Genomic DNA, 23,305 nt, shown 5'->3' with positions numbered 1-23,305 from the left:
AAATATGTGGGAATACTTCAACCGACTTATTGGCAGAATTTCCCACTAAAAGTGTAGCCACAAACAACTCTAAACGAGCGAGATTATAAGCGACGCTATGCGCCACAGACATCAAAATGTTACATTTTTACGGCATATATGTATATAACAAAAATTTATGAACGATGCAGGACTCGAACCCACGACCTCTCGGGTTCCGTCAGAGCGCTCTTTCAAACATCAGTTCGAGTACACATGGGTCGTAAGTTTTATATATGTTTTACCAGTGGAATGCTTCTTTTGCAAGGGATGACAGCTAGATTATGGGTACCACAACGGCGCCTATTTCTACCGTGAAGCACTAATGTGAAAGCATTATTGTGTTTCGGTCGGAAGGGCGCTGTAGCTAGTGAAATTACTGGACAAATGAGACTTAACAACTTATTTTCCAGTTTATGAGCGCAATTGTAGTGCCACTCATAATTTCCGGATTTTTCAAGAATCCTGAGCAGCAGTGCATTGTAATGGGCAGGGCGTATCAACGCTGACCGTCCTGCTCGACTCGTCCCGAATATTGTCATAAAAAAAACCTCTTAGGTTGTGGCTCCATTTACAGGATCTACTTTACACTTGATAACTTGCTCAACCCCAATATTTGCATATTAGGAAATTGTCTTGATGTCGCTCTTGCAAATCTAAGCGATTTGTTATTATAAAGAGATATCCCTCACTTTTGGGATTAATTATACTAATTAAATTTGCCACGGTTGGCTCAGTTGCAAACAAAGCTTAAAACAGGTTTTGGTACCAAAAATTTAGTAAAACTTATTTCGGTTACAAAAATAACAAAATCTATATTTATTGCAATATTGTTTGATAATCTTTCAATTATTATTTTTTGAATTGAAACCAATATCCATCTAGTGAACTTTTGATCGATATCGTGCTTAGCCATGTCCACTAAATATTAATAACCCAATAACTTAAAATTATTTGTAATTTACCGTAAAAAAAAATATAAATTCTTGCTTGAGACAAACACATAGTTGAGTTGGCCAATCGAGCGTACGGGCATAATACCAGAGGCATCATAGGGACGTTGCCAGCTTTTTAGAAAAGTGTATCAGCATTCCTGTAGGTACCCATTAGACACTCCGATATTGAGTTTCTTATTAATTGTCTACAGAAATCAATGGTAGTTGTAGCGCCAAAGGAAACACAAGAGTAACATTTATGGTTGTTGCATTTGCTTATTTTTTTTTATGGAATAGGAGGACAAACGAGAGTACGGGTAACCTGGTGTTAAGTGATCACAGCTCTCTGGTGTTGCAAGAGAATGTGGGCGACATTCTCTTGCAACACCAGAGGAATCACAAGAGCATTGCCGGCCTTAAGGGAAAGTGTACGCGTCGTCCATGTCGTATCGTCCCGGAAACACCGCACAAGGAAGCTCATTCCACAGCTTCGTAGTACGAGGAAGAAAGCACCTTAAAAACCGCACTGTGGAGGACCGCCACACATCCAAATGGTGGCGATGATATCCTAATTTGTGGCGTGTCGTGCGAAGGTGGAATTATTTGATAGTTATTGGTTAATACTTAAGAAGGTGCTTGTCATGTTCGTTGTCGCCTACCGCCAAATCTCGTGGCCACACTTTACCTCTGGATTGTAAACGAGAATTTCGCGTGCCAACATGCATGCTAATATAAAATACCTACCTAAATATTTCGTACAATAAATATTACGCCTGACTATAACTTTTATACTCAATATTTTTGTACATAACCTCCAAGTTATAATTAAAACTAGGGGCGCTCAGCAGAAACTTCCACGTGTGGGCGGAGTAGTGGATCCACAAAGAAACCTCTTTGAGGCGTTCTGAATGGAGCGACACCTACCTCCCCGGTGCGCCCTGGTAACATTGGTCCAGTGATTGATTAGTTATTGTGCTCGATTTACACTCTTGCTGGCTAATGGCTCATATCTGCTCGACTCTTCCGGCGATTAGTGGGTGCCAACCAGAAGATTTTATAGCATTCACCTGCGTTTTGGCCTGCGCAGTTGATCGCCATACGCGGGGATGACGGAATCCTGGGGACCTGAGCGGGACAGGGGTCGGGGTTTAGTTACCCCTGTAACGTAATACGCTCTCTTTGGCCCTGATTTCAAGCTAAACGGTAGCCCCGTGAGGAGCCGTCACGTGGGTAATGGTCACGTGTCCCCGCCTCGGCGGGGTCACAGGCGAGGTAAGGTTGGTCCCCTAAGGGGAAGGTGCTCGGCCATGCTGACGGGGTAAGACTGGGTGGAGGACCTGGCGGATTGGATCGATCTACCAGCCATCCATCTCGAGCTCCCGATGTCGCACAAGAGGCCAACCAGCTGAACCTATATTTCCTTCGTAGCCCTGATGGTAAAGTTAACCATCCCCAGGGGCGGGCTCCGTGGAGGGTGGGGAACGCGGGGAATGAAATCTAACCTAGGTTTTAACATGGAGAATAACAAATCCAACAAACCCCTTAAAATGGGACCTGGAGGGAAACCAAAAGGTACCATAACTGGTTCCTTGGTGGAGAAATCTACCAAGGATACTAACATATCCGGAGAGTGTTCAGCACCTACTGGCACCCGGAGCATACTGGCGAAAGAGCAATCAAAGGCCCAACCGTCTATGGGCACAGACACTGCGCAAGTGGTGCCTGCCCAAGCAGTCAGTAGACTGGAGGCTGGTTGGACCCTCGTGTCCTACAAGGGCCGAAAGCAAGACAAGCCCTGCATAAGGGAAAGTCAAACGCAACCGGCACCTACGAGTCACCATCGTCCCAACAGGAGACAGAGGCACATAGCAGCCCGCCTTCGCAAGGCCGAAGCTCAAAACGCCAAAGCCCCGATGGCCTCCTCAACAACAGAACCTCAACCCAGCACCTCTCGTGGTTCAGAAATACCGGGGAACCAAACCCGAATTGATTCCAGGAAGGCCTCAACAACCAACAACCGAGGGCCTCCTTCCAACAAAGTCAGTGCCGTAGCCCAACCCTCTGTACCGACCAAACGTTCTCGTCTGGACGATACTTACTCTCCAAGGGGGGACCATAAGAGGGCAAAACTATTGAATCGGCCTAAACCTACCACATATGCCAACGCCGCGAAAACTGACCCAGTTTTAGCAATAACATCCGTCACAACAGGGCACATAGACGCAAATGCAGTCCAGTTTATACAAAACAAACTTGAAGACAAGATGATGGCCGCTATGCTGGCTGCTATAAGTGAGGAAAGAGAAGGGCCTGCTTCTCTGGGCAAGCCAATCTATGACGGGAGCGTCCTGAAACTGTGGTGCTCCAATCTCAACACACTTGAGTGGCTAAAGGCAGCCGTCCCAGAAATAACACTACCAAATGGAGACAGCCTAACTGTAAAGAACATGTGTGAAGTCCCTAACCGCATAAGGTGCGGCATCCTGCTGCCTGGAGTGTGGAGGGACACCAAGGATCGGTGGCATGCTTAGGTTCCAAAACTCTTGGGCCGAGGTAGACTGCTGGTTGCTACATGCTCTTCACCATCACAACGATGACACATTCATCATCGTATGCGTTCCGGAGGAGAAAATCCCCAGAATAATGGAACATGAGCGCCGGCTATCGTTTATGCTGGGCTCAGTTTACATGAAATTCCAGGGGCCAGGTGGAAAATTTATTGAGACCCCCCCTCCAAAGATGCTAACGATGAGGCTACTATTCAACCTGCAGAGCCTAACGAAGGCCATAACACTGCACCACCGGAACCGATGGAAACACAAGGGAATAACCCAGCAGACGGAACCTGTGCCGCAAGCTGCCCTTCTGAGGAAGCGCTCGACAGCCTGAAGGAGCTCGAAGAGCTTCTGGCTTCGGGCAGCAAGGGCGATGCCGACTGCACTAAGGGTATCGAAGAACTCTGCATCAGGGACGGTGAGGAGGGCTTGCTTTCCAAAGATGGCATCCCCTTCTAAGTGGAGTTTTATACAAATAAACCTCCACCATAGTAAAACCGCAACGGCTCAACTTCGGAAATGGTTGGAGGTTAACTCTACTGCTCTCGCCCTAATCCAGGAGCCGTGGGTTAGACGAGGCCGCATTTGCTATCTCTCCAATATTGGAGGTAAGCTCATACATTACTCAGGGCCAGAACATCCTAGAGCCTGTATTTACATTTCAAATAACCTACATGTGCAATCCCTAATAGTCTTATTGTTCCAGAGATTTATGCGCTATAAAACTACTGGACCAACATTGTCACCAGAAAGCGATAGTGGTCGCCTCATGGAGAAGAACCACCGCCAGAAGCTCTCGTCAGACTGGTGAACTATTGCGAGACCACCAAGAGCGAGCTGATAATATCTGCAGACTGCAACGCACATCACCCGCACTGGGGCATGCAGACACCTAACGAAAGAGGTAAGCAACTTATTGAATACCTTTTCACTACTAACCTTAATATTTTAAATGTAGGGTCAGAACCCACCTTTATTAACAAGAGGAGCAAAACAATTATTGACATTACCCTGGCAACGGAGGGTATGTCTAATTCTATATCCAACTGGCATGTCTCGAAAGAAGCATCTTGCTCAGATCACAGATGGATACTCTTTAACCTGAAGGTAAACACTACTAAACCGTCTCCCAGGAGGAAACCCCGCAGAACGAACCTCATCCAATACAAGATGATGATGGAATCACGTCTGAATGAGGGAACACTCTCTGACAAGATAATCGGCGTAGATAACATCGAAAAACAAGTATCACAAATCAGTGATCTTATGATAGCCAGCTATCACGCTACATCTCTCCCATCTCCCCCCAATCTGACAAACCTAAACCCCAGCCATGGTGGGGACCTGAACTGGAAAGGCTCAGGAAAAAAGTGAGGAGACATCTAAACCGCACAATGAACACAGGCGAACAATACGACTGGGATATCTACAAGGAAAGTAAGTCTGAATACAAGAAACGCATCAGATACAGAAAATCTGACAACCTAGACACATTCTGGAATCCTTGCGAAAACCTGATGTTACTTTCACTAACTCACCAGAAGAAACAGAGCGTGTATTAACAGAAACGCACTTCCCAGGCTGCAAAATAACGCAGCAAACGGAGTGGGTGGTTGAAAACACAACTGCTGAAGAAGCTGACTGGCAACTGGCCCATAAGGTTGTGACGAATGATAAGACGAAGTGGGCTATAAATTCCTTGCACCCCTTCAAATCGGCGGGACCGGATGAGATCTTTCCCGCTTTATTGCAATGGGGAGGAGAGTCCCTTCACATCCGGTTAACTAACATTTTCAGGGCATGTCTAGCGCATGGATACATCCCCAGGAAATGGAGGGAGGTGAAAGTAATCTTCATACCGAAACCGGGTAAAAGCGACTACTCTAATGCTAGATCATACAGACCCATCAGTCTCACCTCTTTTGCCTTGAAGACCCTAGAACGACTGTGCGAAAGAGAACTGAGGGAAAATTACCTGCGACAGTCAAGGTAAAAGCACTGAATCTGCACTACACGCTGTAACGAACGTTATAGAAGGTGCACTTTCGGAAAAGATCTTTTGTCTAGGAACCTTCCTGGATATCAAAAGAGCTTTCGATAAGACAAAATTTACAAAAATGAAAGAAGCCCTACAACGACATGGTGTATGTACAACTCTGACATTATGGATTGAAAACATGCTTAAGCACAGAGTAATTTTACTCGATGAAGGTGAAACGCAGAAAGCTATAGTTGCCAAAGGCTGTCCCCAAGGAGGTGTAATCTCACCTCTTCTATGGAACTTGGTTGTAAATGATCTGATTACCACCCTCAACGAAAACCATTACTATACTGTAGGCTACGCAGACGACCTAACTATACTGATATGCGGAAAGTTTGCCAATACTGTATGTGAAGTAACAAATGCGGCACTAAAAATCGTGGAAAAATGGTGCATAGATAACGAACTGACAGTTAACCCAACGAAAACGGAACTGGTATTGTTCACAAACAAAAGAGAAGAACAGAAGAGAACCAATCAACCCGCACACCCAGAGGTCCTAACTGAGGTGATTGCAAAGGAGCCTCTGCTGCTCGGCGGTGACAGGTCTCCAAAGGAATACATATTCGATAAGAAATACAAAATACAGTTGTATGAAGAACCAAAAGAGGACTTTAATGTTATAGACCTCAAGATTTTCACCGATGGCTCGAAAACAAGATCTGGTACAGGATACGAAGTGTTCTCGGAAGATCTAAATATAAAAATAGCCGCACCACTAAGAGCTCAGAACACTGTCTTCCAAGCAGAGTGCATGGGTATCATAGAAGCGGCCACAGCTACTTTGGCACGAAAGGAAAAGGATTACTCAATCCGCATCCTCTCAGATAGCAAATCAGTACTACAAGCTCTACAAAGCAACACTATCACCTCAAAGCTAATATACGACTGTCACCAGTATCTGACGGAGTTATGTGCAAATGGCAACCAGGTAACTCTTCAATGGATAAAGGGTAACAGTGACTCACGCGGCAACGATGCTGCGGATAAACTGGCCAGGAAAGGCTCGGAGATGATAGCAATAGGACCAGATCCAATCGTCCCCCTCCCCTCTAGATGGCCTACAATGGTCATACGAGAACATACCAAGGAATTACAAAATAAATACTGGACGGAAGTGAGAGGGTGTAGCAAGTACAAGCAAAAGAGGCCCTACTCCAAGTAGACTTCAGGCTCTCTCGCAAGCTACTAAAACTCCCACGCCAAAGATTACGTAAATTAACCCATGTTATAACGGGCCACGGCCCTTTTAACAAACATCTGTTTAGTATAGGTGTCACCGACAGCCCGCTGTGCAGAGCCTGCATGGAGGCAGAAGAGACGGCCGCACACATCATTCTGGAGTGTAGGAGTGTGGCCACTTACCGGGCCAAACACCTGGGGTCACCGAGGACTCTCCCCGAGGTCATGGGTGACATCAGAGGTTTGATTAACTACCTTGAGGAGCTGGGATGGCAAGATTAGCCGCCCACCTCACCACGCAAAATAGGTGCGCCATATTCGTCGAGTTGCGGATAGTAGCTCGTGATAACCTATAACCTATAATTAAAACTGTTAAAAAGGAAATTAAGTAATTTAACAACGCAATAAGCTATTTAAGTAAAGTCAAATAAACTTTATCGAATTGGGCCTAAACTAAGCGCTTTTTAATCGTCACTATTTATAATATTTCTTTTAAATTACTGATTCTAGCATATGCTCAGAAAAAGTAGAGCTCGTGTGAAGAACATAGATAGGTACAAGAAACTTAACGGCCACTCTTTTCAATCAATTATAGTATTTAACAATGACTGTAATATACATATTAGCCAGCCGTTAAAAGCTATTGTTAATGTTAAATAGCTGAATAGCGACCTGTCAAAAGTTTCAAATAAATATTCGATAATGACGTGATATTTCACTTTTTAACTTAAACTTTGCCAAGGAATACGATGGTGTAACACATTCCGCAGTCTATGTTAACGTCAGCGTTCCTGTTAACGTTAAATTTGACTTAAACCTCAAGTATAAAATCTTATATGTTGCAACTTGCAACCCAGCCTTAGAATATTTTATTAACTATGTTCACGATTTTATCTTTTGTTTTTCAACCCTATTTCATTTTCTTAAAAGAAATTACCTGATGTGATTAAGTGATCACCGCAACTCATATTCTCTTGCAACACCAGAGGACTCACTCTAATGAACGGATTTTAATGGGGATTACTTCATATAGTGCAGATTAGTCCAACTTGAGAGATAGGATAGTAATTATTGCGATTTGGACCCATAATTATTTTTATTTCCAGTATGTTTTGTATGGACATATTTTCTATGAGAATTTATTGACGCACGGTTTGACAGTTCTGTTGTCAAACAATTTCCTTATAACAACAGGGAGCATATCTTACGAAATAATTCTTGATGTTATGAAATATTATCAAATTCATAAAGAATAGTATTTTATTTATTATGTACAGAACGTCTTTCGGGTCAGCTAGTAGTATTTATAAAATAGTAGGATAATCGAGCATAAGGGTCACTTGGTAATAAGTGATCACCGTCAACTATGCAACACCGCGCGAGGATATGCTTTTTTTGAAGTTACCCATGTCGTATTAGGCATAAAAGGCATTTATTTTCTCAAAATTGATTCCTTTAGAATTCTTTTTGATGTCATTTCTAATAGACTAGATACTACTACCGCTTCGGAAACAAATGGCGCTCTGAGAGAGAAGAAGCGGCGCAAGAAACTCTACCAGCATTCTTTTTTTTGCGCTCTTTCAATAAAAATATACAATATTGTACAGTCATTTATATCGCTATAAAATAATTATAATCTAGTCCCAGGCTGTCCGATAACTTAGATATTCAGCTGTGGAGTACTAGGATTTACGACAGAGCCATTTTTTAATAAAACATTTAAATTTATTTATAGATAATGCCTGAACAGTGGCTGGGACTATATTATAAAAGTATATACATTTACCCTTAAAGCTATTATGTATCTTATAGCCTATATTATTTAATTGGCAACACCGCCCGAGGAAGTTTATTTCAGTTTAGCTGCAAGTGGAAAGATGTTCAATGAACACCGCACTGTAAACGCCGAAATAAAACGAAAAATATTATAATTCATAATTTTTATTTTCAATTTTATATTAACTGTTAACCAGTATTGGCATCTTTACAAAATATAATCCCTTTCAATGGAAGAATTGACATATATATATTATTTTGGCAAATCAAAATTCACCTACTTAATAATTACATTTTAATCTACAAAATTACTATACATTTATACAAATAATATAAAACTAGTTCAGCTTAATCAATGTAATATTAATCTCGTATTTACATAAATTACATAATGTACATTAAAGTTATGGACCGATTACGATTAAGTTGAATAAGTGAGAAGTTATGATCAGAATGCAATCAGATCGTCGCGTTACAGTGAACGGAATACACTAAGATATTGCACGTCTCATAACAATGATTCACCTACTTCATAAACTGCTTGTCATAGTAGCATTAAGCAAATTTTGCAACGCCACAATTGGTACGCCACAAATGGTACGCCACAATTGGAGTGTCACAAATGGTACGCCACATTTGGAATACGCCATAGTTAGCGTAATAATAAATTACCATAAATATGCATACAATATTTTTAAATGTAATTAATGTTATAATTTAAATAGATATTTGTGTCGATTAGCGTTAGATCTAGCATTATCTCAATGTGTATATTCAATCAAATTACACCAGATATTTTTTTTTATAAAATTGTGATTGTTTGACGGCTGTATAATTTAAAAATAATAAACACATAAGAACTTAACTCAATTCAATATTTATAAAACTATTATATTCTATCAGAATTAATTAAATGATTAACAGATTTTGTTTTAGGTACTATGAAAGCAGTTTATGCCGTTTGTGAGAACTTAAATACAAATAAAATAATCAGGAATGAATAATTTAAAATTCAATAAACGTGTATTGGAATACATTTATATAATTCGGGGTTCAAATGGGGATAGTAAAAGTAGTTAGCTCAGGATTCTAATACTTTTCTGCAACTTGACTGTCCTACGAATGGATAAATAGGGATTCAAATATTTTCATTCCAAACAGGATCAAAATCACTTTTTGAACGTAAGAAACTACCACCCATTCAAAATAGATTGCCTCAGACCCGAGAAAAACGGGCGGAAGAAACTCAGTGGGCTTTTTTTTGTAAAAATATGAATTACATTGTAATATCGTAAAATAAATTCATTATATATTATTCAATTTATCGCACATAAAACTCATTTTTAACATTTCCTATACCAGATAGAATAAAATAAAATGTCTTTGCATTACTATAAGTTTGCATAAGCGGAAGCACAATATTAGCAATAGCTATTTCTGTTTGTTTGTTCCAAAAGCTTCATAATGTAAAATTCGTCCTTTATAATACATTTGAAATGTATCAGAGAAACATATTTAATGCGTCAAAAACTACTAAATTGGTAGAATTTTGTAATACTGTAGGCATCTGATATTGCTAAAGTGTAAATAGTGTGGTGATTGTGTTTACCAAAACTCTCGGAATTTGAAATCCCTAATTTACCCCTACAACGAATTCCCAAATTACTCAAAATGTATCCAAACACCCACCTACATGAAGTCACGCATATACAAAGCGTATTTGGCCATGCTGCTCGGTGGTCTAACTAACCTCAACTAACGGTGGGCGTCTACTATGTACAATCGTACCCACATTACATTTTGGCATTCATTTGTGACTCACCGGTTTGTACGTATTGCCTTATGGCACTAGAGGCCGAACGAGGCAGCGAAAAGGCACGATTTTGTACGTTTGTACGAGTTATGTAGAAGTGCTTATAGTGTTGCCAACAACAAAATAAAAATCTCGTAAGATATGGTAGACTTTTTTATATTTCTTGACTTGTATGTCCTTAATAAATAATATAAGGAAAATAAATCCAAATAGTGTTTCATAGTTACCCTTCATTATTATTTTTTACTTAATCTTTATTACGCTAAACACCATTTTAGGTACTAACTAAATAAATTTGAAAATCGACAAAGTTCACTTTAGTTAAGGACATCAAATACAATTTAAATTTCATTATGTATATTAAATTTGAGGGTATTTCTAATTTAGGCATTTATAAATAGCTTTAGTCGCCGAGACATTATTTTCTAAAAACCTAAGTCTTGTTTTCATAAAGCGAGACTATATTTTAATAAATTCTTACTCCATTTGATACATATATAAGCACTTCTTCAAATTCATATATCGTAAAGTATATATAACACTTTGAACATTCTCCCTCTTATGGCACCTCGTACGTATAATAATCAGAATCAATACCAATTAATATTTTACAAAATTTTACTTCAGTCTTAGATCCAGAAATCTCAAAAAGGCAATAATAATCACAGTATATTACGAATACATCAACGGTGCCTTAGTCTTAATATTTTCTAATGAATTACGTCAATATAAATAGACTACTACAGAATATATATCGAACTATACGTTCAGAATTTCAAACATAATCACATTTGAAAGAATAATACGCATTCTACCAAAAACTACCAAAATGGCGCTAAACTTGAACACCCAGTGATTTGTCAACGACAAAATCGTACCTAATTTCGTCGTCCTCGCTGATCTTGAGTTCCTGCTTCTCGAATTCTTCGCAGGGGTTCTTGAAGTTTTCTTCTTCGTTATTTGGGAAGGTTTCTTCTGGCATGCAGGGGTTTTTGCATTCGACGATTTGAGCCAAGTTTCTTTCAAAGGAGGTTTTCGAGGATCTTCCTTCTGGGGTGCTTCTCTCCTCGAGGTCTGCTTCCCAGTCGTCTTCGGAATTAGCTTCATCAGGCAAAGCAGACATAGATGGTTTCGTTCTTGTGAAGAACGCCATCTTTTCTCTATAAAGAAAATTATCCAGGAGTTAAGCATTATTTGGAAGAATATTTTGTACTTAGTAAATTTTATACATATGTGACACATGATATCGATATCTCAAATCCGGGCTCAATAAAGAACGAAATTACAATGCAGTGCCGCTCAAGATTCTTGATAAATCCCAAGTTCTGAGCGGCACTTAAAATTACGCTTGTCACCTTGAGACATAAGATGTTCAAATCAAATCAAAATCAGTTTATTCACGAGATCACGGAAAGGTGTCCTTTCCGTATAATTATGAATGTAAAAAAAAATCTTATTGAATCTACCGCTACTTCGTGAAGGCTTGAGCTAATGAGAAGAAGTAGCAAGAAACTCATTGCCACTCTTTTATATCAAGAAAACAAGTTGTTAAGTCTCATTTGCAGCTACGGCACCCTTCAGACAGAAACACAGTAATGTTTGCACATTACTGTTTCACAGCAGAAAAATGCGCCATTGTGGTTCCCATAATCTAGCTGGCATTATGTGCAAAGGTAAATGCCCTAACTAGTAATTCCCTATTAATATTATGCCCCGGGGAATCACAGGGCAATATGTACAATCTAATAAAAAGAAAATATTTACAGCCCATAGTCGAAGAAACTCACTTGAAAGTGACAAGGTCTGGTTTCCTCCCGCCCTGGCGTGACTTCCTGAGCCGGTACACCTCGCGGCAAGTTTTCTGGAATAGCTTGGAAACACGCTGGTTTCCTGTCTCGGGTGCCACCAATCGCCTGAGGGTCTCATCTTCAGCAACCCAAGCTGCGACGGTCGGGTCACCGCGGGCACAAGCCTCCTCCAACCTGGAAAGAAAAACGATGAGAGTTATAACTATGTAACTTCAAAATCTAATAATTACTTAAGGGTACATATTTTCTTCACGCATTATTTATAAAACGATCACTTTAGGATATCGCATTATCAAAAAAAATGTATCAGATTTAGAGCTTATAATTGAGCAGTCAATAATTACTTAAGGGTAAGTAAGTAAGGTAAGGTACTATCAATCACTTACATAGTAGATGTTATTTTTGTTATTATTTATAATTTATGTTCTATTATTAAGTAAAATTAATATTGACACACATTTTACACAAATTATCTTGCCCCAAAATAGGCATATATACCCTGTGTTATAGTTTGCAAGACAGCGATATATTTAATACAATATACTTACTTAAACATACATAAATACATATAAACATACATAAATATATATAAACATCTATGACTCGGAAACAAACATCTATATTCATCATATAAATGCTTGCACCCACCGGGATTCGAACCCGGGACCTCTAGCTTAGTAGGTAGGATCGCTAACCACTCGGCTATACAGGTCGTCAAATAAATACAGTTTCTGAAACCTCACCTTTTCTTAAGCAGTGTAAGATGTGCTATTTCGTTCCTCAAGTCTGTAAGTCTGGAGTGATGTGCCTTGAGGTCCAGTGACAGGTCCAGGGATGTTCTGGCGCTCCGCTTCGTCGAGTGACGGACCATAGACGCACTTTTGACGCGGCCCCATCTGTTCCAAATTCAAGTTATTATTGCAAATCATATTAATAAATCAAGGGGTATTAAAATATTCGAATACATCTGTAGTGTTTATTGTAAATTAACAATTGTTTGGATATCTTTTGTATAGAGTTTAAATGTACAATAATTTCGAAAAATCTATCCAATCCAATAAAATTATAACTAGTAGTGTGTAAAATTGAATGGTCCAATTTCGATTACCATTGTTATGCCACTAAGTAAACCATTTTTGCGATATATTAAAAATATAATTAATTAAATAATAATAATAATAATGTTCATTTCAGATACACATACATATTACAAAACGACAATTATAATTATATTAATTAAAAAAAAATTGATATTAATATATTAATTTGAATTAAAACATTCGATATCTATTATTTATGGTCCCTTTTACAAATATTTAAAAGTACTACTGTTCAAGTACTCAGATAAAGTAGCAATAATTTTGTTGTGAGGGTAGCGTATAAATGAGGAATGGGTACCCTTAATGATTTTTTTTTTCATGACAGTAAGGTACGAGACGAGCAGCTGATGGAATTTAATACGCCCTGCCCATTGCAATACAGTACCACTCAGCATTCTTGAAAAACACAAAAGTTCTGAGCGGCACTACAATTGCGCTCGTCAACTTGAGACATAAGATGTTAAGTCTCATTTGCCCAGTAATTTCACTAGCTACGGCGCCCCTCAGACCGAAACACAATAATGCTTACACATTACTACTTCACGGCAGAAATAGGCACCGTTGTGGTACCCATAATCTAGCCGGCATCCTGTGCAAAGGAGCCTCCCACTGAAAGTATTTAGATTATTAATTGCAGCTTGGCTATTTGTCGTTTTAATACTGTTTTTAATAAGTCTATTAGAATAAAGTAACACAGTTTTTGAATAAAGTAATTAATGAAGTAAATAAAACATACCGGAGAGATCTCCTTTCACGCAGTGTTCTATCGAAGGGGATCCCGGAGGTAACGGGCGGATACAGCGGTCTTCGCGCGTGACACATCGAAGAATCTGACTCCGAACGATTTAGTCTGAAAGTTTACATTTATATAACTCCAATACTTCAATATTAATACTCCAATGTTTCGAGTATGTGAATATATCTATTTGTTTCCAACATTAACACAAACTATATACTAAAAACATACTAAAAAACTTCAAATGGTTATTTTTGCCAATTCAAATTCAGAACGCGTTTATTATTTTAGAAACTTTTTTTGGATTATTTTCCAAATTGATAATAAATCACAATTATCGGAATATTCGATATTCTTAAAGTTTTTATTTTTTCCTTAATTATTGTGTATGTCGACATTTGAGTAATTTTCGTTTGCACAGATAATAAAAATGATTTCTAAAGAATAAGCTGTGATTATTGATTTAACTACGCTCCAGGAAAAGCTTCTTACAATCAGTGCAGCCTCTCAACCAGTCCGCTGAAACTACACGTCTTGCTAAGTGGAGGTCATTGCTAAGCACCTCAAACTCGAACAACAGCGTGAAGGAGAGACTAGCCGAAGGATACAACCTCAGCTGGCCTATCTAGAAGTCGCACAACCGCATCAGAGCAGGAGTGGGGAAATCTAGGGCAAACTTAGCGAGGTGGGGTTTCATATCTGGACATTATACGGGGTGCATCTGCGGTCATCCGAGACAGACCGTTGCGCACATGACACGCCCTGCGTGCTCGAAAACATGCACGAACGAGGAGCTACACGAGGCTACCGACCGAGCTATCACGGTTGCGGCTTTTTGGGCTGCCCGTATTTGAGGTGACCGTCGACTGGATAAGAATAAGAAGAAGATTGATTTAAAACAGAGGCACTAAAAGCTAGGTACGAATTTCAAATAGAAACAAACAACTGTCTCTCATTTTGGAGATGTTTTAATATAGAAATGACGTGAACTCTCCTAATAATCTCCTTCTATTCAGATCTAAAGAAGTAGACTACGAGCCAGGCTTGACTGTAATAATTAAAGTATTGACTCACCTACAAATGTAATGTCCTTTGCCGATCCCTTGCGGTTGCGGCGAGAAAGTTTGAGATCGTTTTATAGTCGCTAAAGACTCTTCTTGTTGAGTTACTTGTTGGCTTTTCCTGAAATAAATACATCACTCATTATCTCTATAAACCAGTCAAAAAAAAATGAAAAACAAAACCATTCACATTCCATATAACAATTCCTTACAATAAATTTAAAGCATACTTTGATTTTAACATTATCATTGACATTATTTCGGTATGACAAATACGCTTATGATCTGAGAGACAGAGAAGTAAATAATTTATAAATCAAGATTTTTTTAAAAACTCAAAGTTAAATAAACTTTATTCAATTAGGCTTAAACTATTTTGACTAATTTACGCTTTTGAATCACCACTACAAATTACTGAATTTACCATATATTCGTCAAAAGTTGAGCTCGCGACAAGAACATACAAGAAACTCAACGGCCACTCTTTTCAATCAAATAGAGTATTCTACAATGGCTGTAATATATATAACGAATTTGTTTGTAAGGTGTTGCATCCGATATATGAGTCGTGTTTAAATAATATAAAATTAAATAATATAAAATTAAATAATTCCGCCAATATTTGCCTTTAAACAATTCGACACGTGTTTCGCCTCTACACGAGGCATCCTCGGGACGTGTTGTCTAACCAAAATCTGGCACGAGACTGAATTTACACTAAAGAAAACTCAAATCATTTGTATAACTATAGATTTCCGCAACGTAACGCCTACTTCAATAAATTTTCTTAAATTATTTCATATAAAATAATAAAGAATTAACTGCATAAATAGAAATTATCGTATGTTGGATATATCAAGAGCTGTGACTGACAAGAGCAATGACATCAAAAAGAATTCTAAAGGAATCAATTTTGAGAAAATTAATGCCTTTTTATGCCTTTTAACTCACTGTTTGTGTAAGGATGCTTCGTGAACATTATGGTCGTGATAAATTAGCTGTTATTGTAACAATATAATAATTGACTGAATAATTATTTGGGACGATAAGTTTTCTTGATCATGCTATATGCGTGATATAGCCTCGCTTAATATGTCGCTTCACAGGTCATAGATCAGCAACGCGTAAGTAGTGTTTTAGTATTAATCGGATCGTGTATCGTGCATTTTAATATATCTAACTGCAGAAAATCTTCCACAACCTATAAGTCTATCTATAATATAACTATAATTCTATCTAACTAAACAATCGTTTTTAAAAAAGAAACATAATTTTGGCGATTGGGACTAGATTATGATTATTTTAATAGCAATAACAATGACAGTATATACAATGTTGTATATTTTATCACAAAGAGCGCAAACAATGCTGGGAGAGTTTCTTGCGCCGTTTCATCTCTCTCAGAGCGCCATTCGTTTCCGAAGCGGTGGTAGTGTTTAAAGTGACGTCAAAAAGAATTCTAAAGGATTCCTTTTGAGAAAATAAATGCCTTTATTATGATTTTAAGTTTTCACTATGATATTTATAATTTATTTGTCAACACAAGCACAACACAGTCTCTCAATCTACAGAACGTAGAAGCGTAGGTAGTGATGGAAAGAAATTAGCATTTATGTTTCCTATAACCTTCTTATTTAGATTTATATGCATGCTTATTATAATAATATACATTAACGAAAAAGTCATGCACAAGTTTAACATTAAAAACAATTACAAACATTATTTTATGTTTACTTTAGAGCGCATATATAAAACCACTTTGAATCTTGCGATGTAAATAATATTAATATGCTGGTACACACAAAACCGACAGACAAACTCGTGCATACATATCTCAACGCAACTCAAAAAATGAAAGAATAATTAATTTTTATAAACGGTGATAAGATTCTAAAAACCGAGCCACTTTTGATATCAACATTGAAATTAAGAATTCAAAAATTCTTAATTTCAATGTATGTCACAAATTGAAAAAGAAGAAAGACGTAATAAAATGAAAGCCTTCATAAAGATTTTTTTCCCCATAAACCTAACGGGGGGTTTTCTTGTAGTCGAGTATATTGAAAAAATATTTAAATATTCTTCGTTTATTGTATTTTGGTTTGAGTTTGGTATTATTTATGATAGTCTTGTTATCAATGCTCCAAGTCTAAAATAATAAAAAAACAAAATCAAATGACATCTTGGCTCATTATTTATCGTTTCAAGTACTAGTTGATATATTAACTACGCGATAATATTCATTTCTGTAACGATAATAATCTCGTCCAACATAACATTGAAAAGTGACACTAATTCGCGTGCAGCAGAAATAAAGAATTTTTGTTTTCGAAAAGACGCGTATAGAGTTTATAGAAGAGGAATTCAAAATCTGTCATCATGCCTATTTTTACCCCCTTATTCATAATGGTCCGCTAACTTTAAACAGCCGCTTAGGAGTGTTTTTTCTCATTCTGACTTAGGTCAATAGAAGAAGACAGAGTGAGAATTTGCAATGCTTTAAGTTAGCAGACTATTATGAATAAGGGAGTTAGTGTTTACTTTTAATGTTACGTTTTAATTAAATCAATGATTTTTATCATCGTGTTAGCTATTAGTAAGTGCACACATCAATTCAAACACTACATACAGACGTACCTAAGTACTATATACAGATATAACGTGACTATTAACTATTTTTCTAATCTCCTCTCCTCATGAGGCTTCCCATCCGCCTCTCTTCTCAGCTTATAATATCTGTAGTAAACAAGGCTATTCAAACCATCGTAGCAAAAAAAGTAGCGTTATTTATATATAATTATTTTAAACACATTCATATGTTAGACACAAGATAAATTACAAATTAATTATTCACTAAAATTTGAAAGGGAGTTACTGAAGGTAGATTAATAAAGTTGAAATTAACCGACGACGCCGGTCGCGGTCATTGAACTTTCATAAATAATCGAACGCCATATTCTAATAGGGTTGCCACCGAATTTTTTTTATATGCAGTGCAAGACAAGATAAGCAAGACTGCTCGCTACAGTGAAGATAATCTCAAGAAATTATACCCATACTAGCTGACTTGGCAATTTTTTTCGATATAAATTATTTGTAGTGTTCGGCCGTTTTTTCTCCGACTTACTTTTTAAATCCGATTACCACGTAAAAATGTTTTCAATTTCCGGGTGAATATAATTTAGTCAATGACAAAAAATGTGGCTTTCATTAATGGGTAACAGAATGTTCATAATCGGTTAAATAGAACCAGAGGTTATTCCTTAGAAAATTGTGATAATGATGATGGAGAGTATTTTATTTCTTTGTCAATATTTCAATCATTTTTATATAATCTGCTAGGTGGTGAAAGTATCTCAATGATATTTCAACAATTTTTTTTTAATAAATTACGTACTAATTTGTATGATGACGATAAATACATACCGTCTTAATTGGCTGGCACCTTCTGGGCAGAAGTTGCAATCAGTGTTGGTTTCCTTCTCCGCTGTGGAAGGAATGAACTGCTCTTCCAGATGTAACTCATCCGGTGTGTAGTCGTCGAACGAATCTTCTTCCACTATCTGTAAAGAAGATTTATTGACTCGATAATTTTCATTTAGTCGTTTACGGATTTAAAAGTAAAAAAAAAACTAAACAATTTGTTGTTTTGAAAGTTATATCCCCACAAAATTTATGAACGATGTGTGTCAACTGAAATGAGCGGGCATAAGGTACTGAACGCTCATTGGCCAGGTAATTATCAAACCAATGGGTCAGGATGTAATTTTTATTATATTATATAATATATTATAATAAGATGGTTTAATTATTCCAAATTTCAATTTATACCAACAAATAACGGACCTGGTTGAGTGGCTCTCGAGACTCTTCATCATCAGAACCGGATTCATCACCGCAGTCGGCGTTGCAATCTCCCAACATACTTTCTGGACCTGCAACGGGGGAGATTGAAAATTTAATGTAACTACAATTTTTTTTTTAAAGTAGCCTGAAGAAGTGCAATACAAAATTGTACAGCCAAAACAAAATTTGAGAAACATAAAACATGATGTTAAGTTTACAATAAAAATAAATTATCAATAGTGAAAGTAGTTTTTTTATAATTTTTTTCTAATTCAAAATTCTTTAATAATATACTAGATTAAAAAGAACGTAGTATTTAAGAATTATTAAACATTTAATTTGAATTGATGTACGTTGCAATACAAACCTCTATTTCTAGTAAGAGTTGAGGTTTGTGAAGATATAACGGTAGACTCATCCGAACTCTCATCTCTCCTCATACTCCTGAAGCTGAGCACGTTGTACCATTTCTGCAGAGTGGTCTCCGGGTCGAAATCAGCTAAACTTACTTGAGTGCAGCCCTGCAAACAAAACTCAGTTATACAAGCACGCATTAAGGGATTTTTTAGCATAAATCTTTATTGATTGTTCAGTAAAATCGCTCTCGTCCAAAATGGTTAATCGCAAGGCACTCAAGGCAATTAGCCGAATACTCGAATTTGGCTAATTATCATCATCAAATGTTAGTATGTCAAAAATGCAAAAAAAACTTTAGTAATACTTGTACTAAGGTCTAAAAGGCAACATTGGTGCATGTATTCATGTATAAACATTTAATACTCAAGATGTATCATAAAAAATGTGTTTCAGTGTTTTTATAAGGTAGTCTACAATAATCGTTATAATTACAATCGCAAAATCTTTTAGATGTAGGTAATTGATTCACAAGCACTCTATAGTCCTTACCAAGCATTCGACGTCAGCGGTCAAATTAAGTTGCAATGTGGCAGCCCTGAGAGCTCGCGGGCCTATAGAGGCTCGATGATCTTTCCTCCACACTAGGGTTGTCCCCTTCCACACTAGGGCCACCGTGTTCAGTACTATACCGCCTCCGCCGCCAACAACTAACGCCCCGCGTACTGCCCTGATGAGATATAAAAAAAAATTAAGATTTAATAATCCAATCAACGAAGCATATAGGACCGAATCACTACAGTCAAGTTAAACTCACAAGCAATAGGAGTCGTAGTTATAGTAAGTATACCTAATCATATAAAAGTTTCAAAACTAAATATACACTTTTAATACAAACAATCAATAAGTATTTCTATTTAATTCAAACTGATATTTGACGTTAATAGATGAGTGTGAATACGCATAGCAATGTGAAATACAATATTTATATGATGAAATTACATCAATGGACCTACTTAACCTCCTTGGGGAATCCCTACTGGATAATATAAGAGTATATTTAAAATTTTAACTAAATGTTTATTAATAGATATTTTTATGTAATACTTCAATAGATTAATTATTAATAATGATAAAATAATCCAAAATACCTGATATGATACTTACACTTCGGTGCCATTATCGATATAAAGCTCGTGCAAGTTCCGCGCGCGTATGATCCCGATTTCCAAGGTGCTTTCATCCGCACAGTACCGCAATTTGATTTCAATTTGGGCACTGTTCACTGAAATTTTTTACAACATTTTAATATAAAACTTTTCGGTTAGTATACTTTATAATCATATACATAAAAAACGTAAAACTTAACATGCCGTGTAATATAATTGTAGATGGTCAAATTTGTAGATACATATATTCTGGGTAGTTGAGCTGATTTAGTTAAGGTTCTTTACCTGCTTTAGTCATATTACTATATCCTTCAAAGAGAGGGTTTTAAAAAAAGTTACGATGAATGTTATTTTTAATTAATAATAATTAATATAGTATGTAAATGCAAAAACAAAAGCGTCCAAAATGAAAGCTGTATTTTGTTTTAACGGAGAATATAATGAATTTCATGCAGGGATAAGAGGGGTGTCGTATCGTTTATTAAAGAGATCTATTCTTGAGAGGCTGTTTAAACAATTTTATCATGATGGTGATATTATGTAAATACAAGATTATTCTATTATTTTTGTCTATCCTGCAAAGCAGACACAGAAATTTTAAACAGTATTTCCTGATGAAAAGACAAATTGGTTAGACGTATTATATTTTCGATATTGCGTGTACAAGTTTTTTTTTGTTTTTTTTTTGTCACTCATGTAAGATATCAATTTTCTACTTTCAGACACTCAGATCTTCATAGATCTAGAGAGGTATAAATTATATTTTCGGTATTGTGTGTGATTTTCCATTGGTTTAGCACTGTTCGCAGATTTAGGCAAAATGGATCCGCCGATCTTATAGAATTAATAATTACCAGCATTATTGGAATCGCCAGCTTGAGCTGCTTCGAAGACACCAGAATCCCCGGCCACAGATTCGTCACTAACCGCTGCTGATACTGATCTACTATTGGTTCCTGTTGGTATATTATTACAAATTAAATCTAGAACCAAAATTTATGAATGACGCGGGACTCGAACCCGCGACATCTCGGGTTCCGTCCAAACGCTCTTAACAAGTGAGCCAATCGTTCGAGTGACGCATGGTTCGTAAATCTTGGTATGTCTTATTCAACTCTCAGATTGTGGCTCCATTAATAGGATCTACTTTACAGCTGATAACCTGCTCAACCCCAATAATTGCATATTTAGAAATTGACTTGAGAGTCGCTCTTTTTTTTACTTTAAAAGTGGTATCCCTCATTTCTGGGATTAATTATTCAAATTAAATATGAAATCAAAATTTATAAACGATGCGAGACTCGTACACGCGACCTGTCGGATACCATCCGATATTATTCAAGTTTTTCTAGAGTTAAACAAGATACAAAAATTAGGAGAAGCACAGCAATCTTGATAATTACAAGTAAAATAAACTAAAAGAATTAAGCTTCGGAAGACAAGTTTTGGGAAATTCTGTTAGTTTCAATAATAAAATCCCCATGACCATACGAGAATTGCATGAGAAAATATTCAAGATATATTATGTAAAAACTGTTTTAAATGGCATGGGGCTGTTATAACACTTAAAAGTATATTGAGGATGAAGAAGACTGGCGTACGGTTCCTTGCATTTTGCGAGTCTCTAACGTAGCATCCACTACCATCGTATTTTTAGTATTTGTCGCTTTTGCACACTTGTTTTTGTAAAAATTTTATGACTATTTACAAATGCTTTTATATATTTACGTAAAAAAAAATCATTTTCACTTTCATGAATGTTAACATGTTGTGTTAGTATTTTAATCTCTATCTTTTATTTGCTTGGAAAACATGTTGACCGCAAAGTTAATGTTCCCAATCGGTTTCAATTACACGGGTGTAGTTATTTGCAGGAATTTTATGTTATTGAATTTATTTGATTGAAATATAACTTACCAGTAGAAGAGCAAGTGGGGGAAAGTCTAGTCGGAGTCTCTGATATCGGGGACAGTGGTTCACACGGCCGCCCTGGTCCTTGAACCTGCACTGGTACTGAAATTTCACAAAGTATTAATACATTGATGATGATATATACAGGGTGCTATTTTTAAGTGTGTAACTATTACATATATCAAAAAACTTTCAACTGATATTGAGAGTACGTTACCTAATCAGTAAAATGACATGAATAACTTTTTGAAAATCGAACGAGAAGATTCCAAAATGTTGATATTAAACACTCCCATACATTTAGTATGAGATTAGTAGATTAGTTTGTAATAGTGACGGGATAATCACCCTGTAAGGCCAACAGTTGTATTATGCAATCTGGGACAGTTAAAAAATATACAGTAATAAGATGAATGTTGATGGAAGTATTGAAATTAGTATCCTCATTAAGAGAGTGTCAGGACCCATTCGGAAATGTCTCAAGCCTATCTTTTTCTTTTTTTAATAGGTATTCATTTAAGCTTAATTATCCAAGTCGAAAATGCTGCCAGTATCCTTTACACGTAAGCATATTAATATGAGAATTTATGAAACAAACATGATATTAAGATTTAAATTCACCAAAATTAATATCACCTTTATAAATAAAAGCTAATAAATTAATGTTTATAGTAAAAACCAAATAATACTAACTGCTAGCCAGTCCTGTCACCTCGCTGAGTCCGGCGACACCAATTCTCATTTCAGCTAACTTTTCTTCTAACTCCCTCTGTTGTCTTCTCTGTCTCTCCACCTATTTTAAATAAAATAATAGTTAACTTATAAAAATTCAACATTATGATAGACATAATTACAAAACCTATCCATTTTTTTCTTCTGAGAAACATCTATTGACGCCCTTTCGCATCAAAATCGACCAACTTGTCGTCACGGCAAACGAGCGCCCGAATCGACGCACGCACACATACACACGATTATCACGGCCGCTAAGCAATCTTGG

General features: G+C 37.0%; 1 protein-coding gene across 2 annotated transcripts in view; it reads right to left on the bottom strand.

Moving 5' to 3' along the window:
- Positions 1-8,656: 8,656 nt before the first annotated feature.
- LOC126978085 (protein kibra) overlaps positions 8,657-23,305 on the bottom strand; it is a 126,002-nt gene continuing 111,353 nt past the window's right edge. For both annotated transcript variants that reach the window (XM_050826801.1, XM_050826799.1), the window contains 13 exons: positions 22,999-23,098; positions 22,312-22,407; positions 21,249-21,350; positions 20,393-20,510; positions 19,778-19,955; positions 19,239-19,392; positions 18,872-18,960; positions 18,452-18,588; positions 15,039-15,146; positions 13,965-14,078; positions 12,872-13,024; positions 12,108-12,302; positions 8,657-11,480 (listed from right to left, as the gene is read on the bottom strand). In XM_050826801.1, coding sequence (XP_050682758.1) covers positions 11,156-11,480; positions 12,108-12,302; positions 12,872-13,024; positions 13,965-14,078; positions 15,039-15,146; positions 18,452-18,588; positions 18,872-18,960; positions 19,239-19,392; positions 19,778-19,955; positions 20,393-20,510; positions 21,249-21,350; positions 22,312-22,407; positions 22,999-23,098 — 1,869 coding nt within the window. In that variant the 3' untranslated portion in view covers positions 8,657-11,155. The remainder of the gene's footprint in view (positions 11,481-12,107; positions 12,303-12,871; positions 13,025-13,964; positions 14,079-15,038; positions 15,147-18,451; positions 18,589-18,871; positions 18,961-19,238; positions 19,393-19,777; positions 19,956-20,392; positions 20,511-21,248; positions 21,351-22,311; positions 22,408-22,998; positions 23,099-23,305) is intronic.

Source organism: Leptidea sinapis, chromosome 47, assembly GCF_905404315.1.
Source record: "Leptidea sinapis chromosome 47, ilLepSina1.1, whole genome shotgun sequence".
Taxonomy (NCBI): domain Eukaryota; kingdom Metazoa; phylum Arthropoda; class Insecta; order Lepidoptera; family Pieridae; genus Leptidea; species Leptidea sinapis.
This window is presented reverse-complemented; position numbering and strand designations above follow the sequence as displayed.